The sequence below is a fragment of the Pyxicephalus adspersus genome, chromosome 9 (genome assembly GCF_032062135.1).
Source record: "Pyxicephalus adspersus chromosome 9, UCB_Pads_2.0, whole genome shotgun sequence".
NCBI lineage: Eukaryota > Metazoa > Chordata > Amphibia > Anura > Pyxicephalidae > Pyxicephalus > Pyxicephalus adspersus.
This window is the reverse complement of record NC_092866.1, coordinates 42,277,243-42,290,221: the sequence shown is the minus strand read 5'-3', so window position 1 is coordinate 42,290,221 and position 12,979 is coordinate 42,277,243. Positions and strand designations below refer to the sequence as shown.

The following is a 12,979-nucleotide window of genomic DNA, read 5'->3' as shown; positions in this document are numbered from 1 at the left end:
AAAAAATGTATAGTAATCAGATAAGAACACAATGCTCCTTTTATTTCTTGGTAATTTGTTACCTGAGAAATCATAAATGTTTAAAGGGTTCTTTTTTGTTACATTATCAGGAAAATAAATATACCTGGTTGAATAAAAAATGTTATATTACCTTTCTTGGCGGACAGCCTTCTACTGATGTGGTTTTGACAATTGTGGTTGTAGTTGTAGGAGGAGTTGTAGTTTTTTTACATGTAGTCTTCCTAGGGGTTGTCGGTGAAGTTGTAATTTCTGGTGTGGTTGCTGTAGGAGTAGTTTGGTGTGTGCTGGTACAAGGCCCTGTAAATCTGTCAGCCTCACATAAGTTATTGCAAATAGCATAGAAAATGCAGCCAGCCTCATCAGTCTTGTTGTAGATGATTTCTCCTGCAAGGGGAACCCCAATATATATATATAACGTGATGTTCTCTCATATACAATAAAAATACTATTATCTCGGTAAGAGTTTGAACACCTGTCAGATTTTTATTGTTTTCCCCAATATTTAGATTCACTTTTATGAATCTTGGTGGCCGCTGTTGTTAATAAAAATAAAAACACTGATTTTTACTAAAACAGAAATATGAATTATACCAATAGGAATACTTATTCAAATGACTGCAATCCTAAAGGGAATTTTATAATTTTCCTGTTGTAGATATGAGACTGGCATTAAGGTAAATATAACTGCTAAGATACAGAAAGTCATGACTAAATTGGCAGATTTAGAATTTTTCCTTACTTTGTCGAAAACTAAAATAGGATAAGAAGGAAGAGAGAAAGCAGGGTCTTTTTTAGCACACAAATAAAGGTATATTGTATTTTCAATAAACAATAACAAATATAATCGAAAAAACATAACAGTTTCAGAAATTGGTCACAATGTTTTCTTGTGGTCCAAACAGTATCAAATTGGCCCCAAGAGGCACTTTAACGTGATAAATTTAACTTACAACAAAAAATTTTTTTCTGGTATAAGCACTCACACTTTGGCCCAAGGGGGCTCTAGACATCAAGGATCTAGCCAATCATGTAAATTACTTGCCATACCACCAGAAAACATTGTGACCAATTTTTGAAACTGTTATGTTTTTTCGTTATTTGTTATTGTTTATTGGAAATACAATATAACTTTATTTTTGTGCCAAAAAAGACCCTGCTTTCTCTCTTCCTTCTTATCCTTCATTTTATTGAACAAGGGTTGGCACTCTATTGCAGTCCTATAAGTTTCCATATTATACTATACCACTACTGACACTCTTAAACACTTAAAAACTAAAGTAGCCTTATAAACTTTAAATTGAGATGTACATTTTTAAAAAATGCTACTAAATATGAACACTTTGTACCCTCCTATGCAGAATTAATGCAAGCATATCTTTTTATCTTTATATCTAAATAAATACTGCATATTTGTAAGAACAACTATAAATATAAAAAGCTTGGGTTACTGCTCAAAGTGTTCAAAATATGAAAAAGGCTTACCTGGTGAGTAGAATTTGTTATCTACACGGCAGAAGCAGCGTTGAGTTGTAGATGTTGGGGCTGTTCTGGTCCTTGGAGTTGTTGATGTAGTTGATTCTGTAGTTGTGGGAATACTGGTTGTAGTAAATTCTGTGGTTGTGGTTACAATGCTAGTGGTTGTGGTTTCTGTTGTTGGTATTGGTGTAGTCGTAATTATTTTTGTAGTAGCAGGAATGCTAGTCGTGGTAGACTGTATGGTTGTTGGCACAGGGGTGGTACTGCAATGACTATAATCATCACAACACAAAACCTTTATCTGGTAGTTGTAGCACTGTTTGACTTTTCCAATTTGATCTTTGTTATTACAGACCAATCCCTGCATTCAATGTTTTGTGGATACTTGCAGATATTTTTGCCTTTGGCAATAATATTTTCAAATGTTTCCTTGTCTCCTCCATCTAATCCAGAACTTGGAGAATCAACATCAATCCATGTTGTCCACTTACATTGTGGTTGACAGTTAGTTGTTGTTGGTATTGAAGTAATGGATGTTGTGGTTGTGGTTAAAGTAGTTGTTGATTCTGTTGTTGTTGGTACTGGAGTAGTAGTTGGTTCTCTAGTTGTAGTTACAGTGGTAGTGGGGGTAGTTTCTGTTGTTGTGGTTACTAGAGTTGTAGTTGGTTCTGTAGTTGTAGTTACAGTAGTGGTGGGTGTAGTTTCTGTTGTTGTTGTTACAGGAGTAGTAGTTGTAGTTACAGTGGTAGTGGGAGGAGTTTCTGTTGTTGTTGGTACTGGAGTAGTAGTTGTAGTTACAGTGGTAGTGGGAGGAGTTTCTGTTGTTGTTGGTGCTGGAGTAGTAGTTGATTCTGTAGTTGTAGTTACAGTAGTAGTGGGGGTAGTTTCTGTTGTTGTTGGTATTGGAGTAGTCGTAATTACTTTGGTAGTAGTGGGAGATTCGTCTCTGTTGTTGTGGGCACTGTAGTTGTTTCAGTTGTAATGATAACTGGAATTGTAGTTGTTTCTGTGGTTGTAGGTGTTGTTTCTGTAGTTGTAGATGTTGTTGTCTCTGTTGTTGAGGGTACTGTTGTTTTTTCAGTTTCTGTCACAAAAACTGGAGTTGGGGTTGTTTCTGGAGTTGTTTGTTGTTCACAGTGACTGTAATCATCACAACAGAGCACTTTAATTTGGTAATTCAAACAAACTTTAAAATCCCCATCTTGCTCTTCATTATTACAGACAAGGCCAAGAGTAATATTGCATTGAACAACTTGCCCAATTCTACCAATTGGTACTTCTGGGTATTTTTCTGCTCTACACTGAATGTCATCTGGTTTTTTACAAATTTTATGTCCTGCTGCTTGGATGTTTTCATATGTTTCAAAATCCCCTTCATTTTTTCCTACACCTGGTATGTGGACATCAATCCATGGTGTCCATTTACATTTTGGATGACAGACTTCTGTGGATGACACAACTGAAGTTGTTGTGCTAACAATAGTAGTTGTTGGCTCTGTTGTTGTGGATGGAGTTACAGTGATTATTGGGGTTGTAGACAATGTTGTTGCTGAATGTGTTGTTGTTGTTGTCTGTGTGGTAGGGGAGATGGTGGTTTCAGTTTTAGGAGTTTCTGTAGATATTATAGGCGTTGATGATTGATCACATTGTACAAAACTACAGCATTTTACTCTGATCTGATAGTTGTAGCAAATAGGTGGTAGCTGCTCCTTATTCAAACATATCAGTCCAAATGATACGTTACATTGTACATTTTGCTCAAGCTCTGAAAGTGGAGTATTGGGGAACCTCTCAGCCCTGCATTCAATGTCTTGAGGATGACTACAGATAGAGTTTCCTTTAGCTTTTATATTTTCATATGTGTCAAAATCACCATTTTGCATTCCTTCTTCAGGGTAGCTGGCGTCGAACCACTTAGACCACTTGCATTCTTCTTTAACACAGATGGTGGTATGAGTTATCTTGGTTTCTAAAGCACAAACATAATGAAATTTGAATTATGTGGTCTAAAAATCATGCCAATGTATGTGATTTATATGTCAGAATATTTATCACATGTTTCTATGAATAAAAAAAGGCAAGTAACAGGCATTTCCAGAGAGTCAATGTTAGGTACTAGGAGCAAAAAAGACTTCCAATGAAAAAACTTCAGAAGACCCCCCAACACTAAAACAGGGCAAACAACATCAACCTCTGCCCTTCTAGACTAAATTCACACCTTATTTATTCACACCGCATGATTTTGATGTGTTATCCAGTGAAATTAAGATCAAAATCTAAATGCATATCACTGTGGTTCAAAACATATGCATGTGCATTTTCAGTGTTTTAAATGCACATTGCAATGCACTTTTTATTGAATATCAACTCAGGTCATGATGCATGTGTTGACATGCCCTTTGATGCTTTTCTATTGACTTGAATATGGCATATGCTTTAAACAATATACACTGGTGTGAATGAAGACTTGTTGTTTTATACTCATATATTATCATAGTGAAGGTCTGTTATTGTATAGTTGCAGTATCATGATAAAGGGTTAAGGGTCTTGAACAATATTTTCTATACATTTTCTATTCTTTTACAGACAATTATTATTATTATTATTATTATTAATATTACTATTATTATTAATAAACAGAATTTATATAGCCCCAACATATTATGCAGTGCTGTACATTAAATAGGGGTTGCAAATGACAGACGCATACAGACAGTGACAGAGGAAAAGAGGACCCTGCCCCGAAAAGCTTATCTAGTAGGTGGGGGAATTAACACACAATACGAGTTGTGGTGGGTGGCAGTGATGGTTTCAAAATACAGAAGAAGCTGGGTAGGAAAGTTTAAAAAAGTGGGCTTTTAGTTCTCTTTCAAATGAGGAGCAGGCCGAATAGGACAAGGAAGACCATTCCAGAGGGTTGGGGCAGCTCTAAAAAGTCTTGTAGCTGTGCGATGTGATGAGGTTATGTGTGTGATGAGGTTATGAGTGAGGAAGTCAGTAGTAGATCATTGAAGGAGCGGAGAGAGCGGCAGGGGGAGTATTTTTTTACCAGGTCAGAAATGTAAGTGGGACAAGAACTATGGAGGAATTTGAAGGCAAAACACAGGAGCCTGAATTTGATTCTAAGGTGAAATGGAACCAGGTGTAAAGATCTGCAAAGAGATGCAGCAGAAGAGGAGCCGTGGGAAGGATGGATGAGTCTGGCTGCAGCAGTCATAATAGATTGTAGAAGAGAGAGACAAGTTCGTGGAATACCAGAGAGGAGGATGTTACAGTAGTCCAGACGAGAGATGATAAGTGCGTGTACAAGAAGTTTTGTGGTCCCTGGGGACAGGTGGGGCGGATTTTGGAGATGTTGCACAGGTGAAAGTGACAGGACCTGGAAATGTTCTGAATATGGGAGGTAAATGAGAGAGCAGAATCAAAGGTGACGCCAAGACAACGTGCCTGAGGGAAGGTTCTGTTTTAACCAGGTTGAGTTTCAGAAATCGGTCAGATATCCATGATGAGATGGTTGAAAGGCAGCATGAGACCTTATCCAGGACTGAAGGAGACAAGTAAGGGTGGACAGGTAGACTTGAGTGTCATCAGCATACAGATGGTACTGTAGGCTAAAGGTGGAGATAGGACTACCGGGAGGAGGAGGAGTACAAAGAGAATAGAACTGGTCCAAGGACTGCCCCTTGGGGAACACTAACAGGGAGGAGAGCTGGAGAGGAGGAATTACCATTAAAATAAACTTGAAAGGAGTGGTCAGAAAGATAGGAAGCAAACCAAGAGAGAGCAGTCTCACAGATACCAATGGAGAGCAGGATTTGTATTAGAAGAGGGTGATCAACACTATCAAAAGCAGAGGAAAGATCAAGGAGAAGGACGAGGGAAACATTGCCTTGAGACTTAACTCTGATGAGGTTATTGCCCACTTTAGTGACAAGAGCTGTTTCAGTGGAATGGGCAGCTCAAAAGCCAGACTGGGGAGGGTCAAGGAGAGATTTGGTGCTCAGGTAACAGGTGAGTCTTTTGTAGTAAGGTGTTCAAGAAGTTTGGAGACATATGAGAGGAGGGAGATAGGATGGTAGTTAGAGGGTAGGGAGGGGTCCAGTAAAGGTTTCTTCAGGATAGGGAGAATTATGGCATGTTTGAAAGCAGACGGGTATATACCAGTAGAAATATAGAGGTTAAATAGTTTGTTTAGGATGGGAGCAAGGGTGGAGGGATGGGCACGGAGTAGATCAGAGGGAATTGGGTCAAGCAGGCAGGTGGAAGATGGAGATGATGAGTCATTTGGACAATGGGCCTAATATATTAAAGACAGGAGACGTGGGTGGACCTGAGGGATAAAACCTGTCGTGGGTGGATCTGAGTGATCAAACCTAGAATGAATTTCAATCATGGAACAAATTCCTTACAGGTTTGCTGGGTTACAAATGTTCACCCATAATAGTCTATCCTCTCCAGTCTTGGAGAGCTTTATTAAAACAGGTCCAATGTGTCCCCCCTACCTGCGACTTTGAAGAGGACACATGTTCGCACTTTTATATTACATTAATTACATTCTTAACAAACAGTAAATAATCTTAAAAAGCAATTGCAGAGCTTTCTAATTTAATTTAATGTGAAGTAATTTATTCCTTCATAAATCAGAGTTTTAAAATTAGTTTTCAGTAAACCTAAATCTAAGAGAAATAATTAAAAAAAAAATATGGATTTTTACTTGGTCTAGTATTTCTTTTATCTACATCGTAAGTGAGGACACATTAGAAAGAGAAAGGCCTGCACTGGCTGCCAGAAAAGTAGGGATAAGGTCAGTTTATTTCTGCTTTGACAAACAGTAGCATTCAGTCCTTGCAGTGCAGAGGTGGCCCCAATACAGTGGTAGTATTCCAGTTAATCCTAGAGTACAGCTTTAAATCACACTTTACTTTAGAGGACTGACAGTCTATTAAGATCTGATCCCCCGTACAATTTTAAGTTTTTTGGTTGGGAGCTTTGAAAAGAAATTTTCTCATAATTTTTACATGTATAGAGATTAATGAGGGCTTATTTTTAAATATTTCCCCACGTAGAATATATAGCTTTTGATGTGCATAAAGAACTGCACGTTAACACTATCAGAAAAAAAAAAAGGAACTTTTTTTTCTTTTCCTTCTTTTATAGCCATGTTTGTGTGAATCTCTGTCAAAAATATACTGAATAATTTCAAGACTCTGAACACAGGAGAATCTGCAAGATTCAAAACAAAATACAATTACAGGCCAAAAGATGCCATGAAATAATTTATCCTTCGCCCTGTGATTTATTGCATCTTCCTCTTGATTTAAAGCTTGTTGTAAGATTTGTTAGACCAGGCATGTCCAAAGTCCAGCTCGGGGACCAATTGCGGCCCGTGTTCAGATTTCCACCGGCCCACAACCTCTGTCATCACAAGGAATCCCCTACATCATTATAGTGGGTGTGTGCTATTCAGGACCCACAGGGACCAAGCCCACTATGATTCTAAGAATGTGCTCTGCACGGAGCCCGCACTGACACTGGACTCCATGCACAGGAAATACCTCACAACACCCTGGTGGGCATGTACTGTGCTTAGACCAACCCGAGTTAGTGGTCGGTCCCCATGCATTTTCAACTCACCAAATCTGGCCCTCTTTGCATAACATTTGGACACCCCTGTATTAGACTAAAGTGTTAATGTCTGTATATTAATTTATACTTAGTTGTAAATTTGCATAAAGTTTATATTTATTTGTTATTTATTGTTAAATTGTTTATTTAATTTGTGGTAAATAAACATCAGCTTACCAGCCATTTTAAGTCCATTTAGTTGTCAGTGTGTTTTTGAGGGTGTAAGGGCTGGTAAGTTGGGGGAGAGAGTGGTTAGTGTGGGGGACAATAGGCAAAGGTCCAAGCTACCCTGGTCATGATTTTTTGAATACACCTATATTGGGGTTCACATTCACATTTTATATAACAGTAGTTAATAAGTATATGTGTATTATCCACTGATTGTAACATACCTGTAGTTGTTGGATGTGTTGTAGTAAAGGTAAATGGAATTGCTGTTGTTATTGGTGTAGTACAATGGAAAATATCTCTATGTATTGTGCCATTTTCTTTGCAGATAGCAGTAATGCAGCCTCCAATACCATCCGTAGTGTTGTAAATCACATCGTTGTATTGGTACATTTTGCCTTGGTACTCACAGTGGCATGCTGTTCAGTTGTAAAATATAAAATTTTAAGGACAGAGATAAAACCAGTTTTTCTGCAACCTAGAATACTTTGGTAACATTAAGGTTAATTTACTAAAGTATAGGCTGTTTACTTTGCATGGGATAATTTACTTAGGTAAGTGAAGGCAGTGAAAGTTCACTTTGCACAGAATACCCAATTACATCTGAGGAAATGGAAATAAAAATTATATTTTGCTTGTATTTTATTGGATGGCTAAAGCCAGCAGAGCTTCATTTCATTTACTGAGCTTTTTTAAGTTATCCCTTAAAAAGTGAGCATTTCCTTTGCTAAATAAACAGCCTAAACACCTTTACAAAATCAACCCAATTGCTTCTAAACACATTGCATAAAAAATGAAAATGTCTGAAGGGCCATTCACGCATGCTGTGAGCTGTGGAGTGCTGTGTTTAAAAATGAGTCCTTCATTTTTAATTGCATTGTGAGATCAAATTTAAAAAAAAAAGATTGCGGGCTGTGATGATCAATGAATGCAGCCGCGCCTGCATTCATTGATTAGCTCAGTGTGCAACCCCCAGGACTAGAGGCTAAATGCTTTCCTCAGCCAATCAGAGAGCACTAGAGATTTTGAATGGGGAGACTTTCCCTTTTTAACTTCTAGTATCGGGGATCGCACACAGGATTCCCAGGGATGCATAAACGAATGCAGCCCTGAGAATCCACTGCAATCCCGGGGCACTAGAGGTTAATTACCCTCTAGTGCCTGGAGATCGCAGTGGAACTGCAGATGAACTCTCAATGGAGAGTTCATCTCAATGGAGAAACTCTATTGAGAGTTCATCTGCAGATCCACTGCGATCCCCGGCACTAGAGGGGATCGCAAACAGGAGGATTCCCAGGGCTGCAAGACTGAATGCAGCCCTGAGAATTCACTGCATTAATTAACCTCTAGTGCCTCGTAACCTCTAGTGGGATCGTAATGATTTCCTTGGTCTTCCGATGGTTTCGAGAAATTGGTTCGCCGAAATTTCGCGGGCCCATCGGAAGTTCGAGGAAATTTTCACACGAATGCCAGAGGCATTCTTGTTCATCCCTACTTTCAACTTCTAATCTGTGGCCTAATACTAACCCTTAACAAAAATATTACAGTATTAATCATTTTTAGCTTTGCTTGGGACATTTGTTCTTTCATGTTTCTTTATTTGACATTGTTTAGTTTTTTTTCCTAAGCTTAACAATTAGAATGTAATTATTATTTTCTTTATCTCTATATTTATGTTACATAAATAATAAATATCTTACTAAGTAAAAATTATTATTTTTTTAAATCTTATCTACTCTAACCCTGAACAATAACTTGATTTCACTACTTAACCCTAATGTTCACCTAAACCCTAACAACTAACTATTAAAACAGTGTTCATTAACACATGGGAACCCCTTGAAATAACTTAAAAGTCCTCAAGGAACCCCTTCTATAAATACTATATCCACAGCTCAGTACATTAGTGTGGTGGTCAAAGGAAAGATTGACTCTTATATTGCTGGCGAATGGGAATGTCACTATTACAGATAGCCCAGAAAAATCATTGGTCCCAGTTAAACTGACATGAGATGCACAAAGTGCTCATTGCTCAGGGAACCTCTCCGTGTACTTGGGGCAAACCTGTACTTGTGGCAAATCTGGCCACTAACACTTAACTGCAGTATAAACCTAATCTTCAAAATGTTATCTAATTCTGACATTTATTTGTAACTCTCATCCTAACACCCTAAAATTAACAACCTGGCACAGATTTTTTTTACCTTCTCAACTTCATCCAAAAAAGGATGGTTATACATACAAGTTAATCCAATCAATAATATTAAACAACTGATACAACTATATAATATAAATACCTGAGTCCCCCCAGTACATCTACCATTATTAGAGCCTTAAAAAATTGTATTTACCTTCTCTCTGGTATTTACACTCCACTCCAGACATACTGCATGCACTGTAAAAGTAAAATTTAGATTTTATTATTTCTACAGTCATGGGCCAATATACACAGACTTTGAGCTAAACAGTAGGGCTATCTGGATTATAATGTCAGTTGTTGAAAATACTTGGTAATCTGCCCCTGTGTTGTGAAATATTTTCTTATGTTGACTTGGTTTATTCTAGATTTTGCCTTAATGGGTATTGGGGTTATTAATACAGTAGATGGTAAAATCTGACCTCACAAATGCTCTTTTAGTCAAATAAGAACAAATTCCCATTGACATACCATGTGTGGAAATCACAGCCAGATAAACAAAGGAATGTTATCTGTATAGACTGTGAGCGATGCCATAATAATGCCAAAAGTTTCGGCATTTGATTACCCACATGCTTATATTAGCATGATTGTCAGGTATCCACAAATATATGGCCACATAATGTATATACAAGTTAATCTTTTTAGCAAAATCCCTATGCACCTTTTAACAACAACAATAGGTGTGTTAGGCATGCACCTATAAAATGCTTACCATGTCTGGCAGTTTTCACTAGAAGGTACAATTTGCCCAACTTTGTAATGCTTTCCTTCATCATCATAGCAACCACACTGAGCTACACATTCCATTTCATCTTCATCAAAGAATTGTTTAGCAGCTGGACAGCTAGGATAACATCCTGATCGTTGTTAAAAGTAAAAAAATAAATAAATTATTCTAATAGACAAACACAATTTAACAAATGCACCATTATACATTATGTGGAATAATTAGGCCCCAGTCTTGTTCATGCATAAATGCATTTTTTGTGTAACAATAAAGTATTCAAAATGTTCAATATTTTATAAGATATTGAATCTTTTATGCAGCAGTCCTGATTTTTAAATAACCCTCCCATGCCTTTGGATATTCACCTATGCATATAAACTTCTGTACGGTAAACAAAAGCTAAATGATGTTTAATATTTCAGTATATTATAACTTCTACCATTGTATATTTCAATACAAACTATCCATTAATAAAATCACAAGCATTAGAAAACTTTAATAAACATAAGCAAACATTAACATAATAAAAGCCTAAAAAACAAGTGTAATAACAAAGGATACAAGAAGCTGGTAATACCAAGACAATAATTTAAAATAACCCTACCTTCCAGGCCTGAAAGTTCGTGCAGACACTTTCCAGTGGGGTTTCTGCAGGTCTTCATGCAAGGAGCCCCACAGGGTTTGTAGTGCCACTCACACTCTCCCTCAGGGTTGTAGTAGTCACAAAAGAGAGCTGGAAAAAAAGAAAAACTTTATTTTATAGGGCCTTATTTCATTCGTATATCAAGGTGTGAGTAATACAAACTAATGTCTAAAATATTATTTGCTCCATATAAGTGTATCATGGTCAGACAGGAGACCTCATATATTATACTCATAGAAGAGAATATGATACTCACGGCAGATGCTAGGGGTTCTCCAGGAAATGCATTTTCCGGTTTCTCCACAGGCCTGAGCATAGGCAGCAACGGCTGTACAAAAGCACTCACAATCCCCACCAGAGTCACAAGCACAAGCATCAGACACACAGGCATCATAGTACTTGGATGGATCAACCTGTGCAAAATAAAGAATAGGATAGGTATTTCTTTTTAGTATAATGCTTAAGTAACTTTAGGTACCTGTTTATATACAGTATTTTTTTGTTTATATCAGAGCTTTTTCTTTGCCCATACATAGAATAGCAAAAAGTTTGTAGCAAGTAAGGAGATTATCTGCAGGTACAATGTACCTGTTAAAAATTCTGTATTACATCAAAAACATCTCAAACTGATCTCAAATAAAAGCTGTGTTGTTTTAGTCTAGCTGTCTATGTCCTGATAACTTTTTATATATATATATTTTATCACTTTTGCGGAAATCTGTAAAAAAGAAAGGTTATTCATTTATATCCACACCTGAGTATGGCAGGCAGAGAATACAGCACTGTTGATGATGCTACACTGTTTCTGTGCCCAGGATTTGCGGTATGGGTTGGCAGTGCAGGCATCCTTGGGTACTCTGGCATCTGGACACGACTGAGCGATTTTCCAGCTGTTACCAAACTCGGCAACATCTCCGACCACAGACTGACTTCTTGTTGTAAAGTCATTATTTCCATTTCCATCGTAATTACCGCACAGTCCACACACTTTGCCCTGTGAGCACAAAAAGCATAATTAGGACAGTTTATCATAAAATTAAATAAGGGATTTTAAAAGCTTTAACCAATCATTATTATTCATTATTTTTTAGACATTTAGGAAATGTAAGGAATATTATAAAGATTACAAAAATTAATTTAGGGTTTAGTTTAAGACAGAAATAAAATAATCACATTAATTCAGTTTTGTATTTATTATTTTGTATTTATTATTTATTATTTGTATTTTTGTATTTATTTAAAAAAAAAATTCACTTTAAATGCAATTACTATTTCTTTTGTTTGACAGAGACAGATATCTGGCCTTGTACAGCAGTTCACATTTGGGTAGAGAGAAGTCATTCAGGATGTCAATGGGTTATGCTGCAGTTCCCACGTGCTAACAAGAACTATGGTGATAGGATGAAAGAGAAGAGTGGTAGAGAGACTAGCTCATCAGTCTGCTGCTTCTCCTTTTACTGTCCACTCAAAAGATAGGGGAGAGATAAGATCCGTAAATAGCTCTTTCCTGTAACAAAAGGCCATTCTGTGCAGCGGAGCTCTGGAAATCTCAACTGCTTGCCTAGCGTTCAGCTTTAATATTAAATATTGATTGACAATATTACTATTAACATGCAATTTATCAATATAAACAACAAATTAGTTTATAATATCACTATACAAATTAGCAGTTTACCTCAAACTCTTTGCTGAGTTTAATAAATATGCTTGTTTTCCTGTCCCACATTAGGATGAGCCCATTGTCAGCCTCAATGACAAGGTAGATACCCATGTGCCTGACTTTATAGGGCACAACTCCTCCAATACCCCTTTCAACCACTTCAATGTGCTCCTCAGTTAGAACAAGTTCGTAGTTCTGTAAATAGAAAAATGAAAATGTCAGACAGTAATAAGACAGAATTGTAACAAAGACATGGATTAGTTAATAATGCAGAATGATAAGTCCTACCCCCATGAAAACTTTAATACTCTTAGAGCATGTTGTTCCAGTGGTGCCACATGGGATGTTCTCGGTGATGACACGGAAAGTGCTGCCGTTTCCGGCCTGACCACAATGATCCTAAAATGTAATAGGTGAACATGAAGTTATGCAACCACCAATAAAAATACAAGTATCAG

General features: G+C 37.1%; 1 protein-coding gene across 1 annotated transcript in view; it reads right to left on the bottom strand.

The window, feature by feature from the left end:
- LOC140337716 (mucin-5B-like) overlaps positions 1-12,979 on the bottom strand; it is a 47,665-nt gene that overhangs the window by 20,178 nt on the left and 14,508 nt on the right. Inside the window, exons 23-34 of the mRNA XM_072421517.1 lie at positions 12,810-12,920; positions 12,537-12,716; positions 11,616-11,855; positions 11,118-11,274; positions 10,823-10,951; positions 10,204-10,348; positions 9,643-9,686; positions 7,516-7,710; positions 2,419-3,466; positions 1,966-2,098; positions 1,504-1,858; positions 152-405 (exon numbers count right to left, since the gene is read on the bottom strand). Of these exons, the coding sequence (XP_072277618.1) occupies positions 152-405; positions 1,504-1,858; positions 1,966-2,098; positions 2,419-3,466; positions 7,516-7,710; positions 9,643-9,686; positions 10,204-10,348; positions 10,823-10,951; positions 11,118-11,274; positions 11,616-11,855; positions 12,537-12,716; positions 12,810-12,920 (2,991 nt within the window). The remainder of the gene's footprint in view (positions 1-151; positions 406-1,503; positions 1,859-1,965; positions 2,099-2,418; positions 3,467-7,515; positions 7,711-9,642; positions 9,687-10,203; positions 10,349-10,822; positions 10,952-11,117; positions 11,275-11,615; positions 11,856-12,536; positions 12,717-12,809; positions 12,921-12,979) is intronic.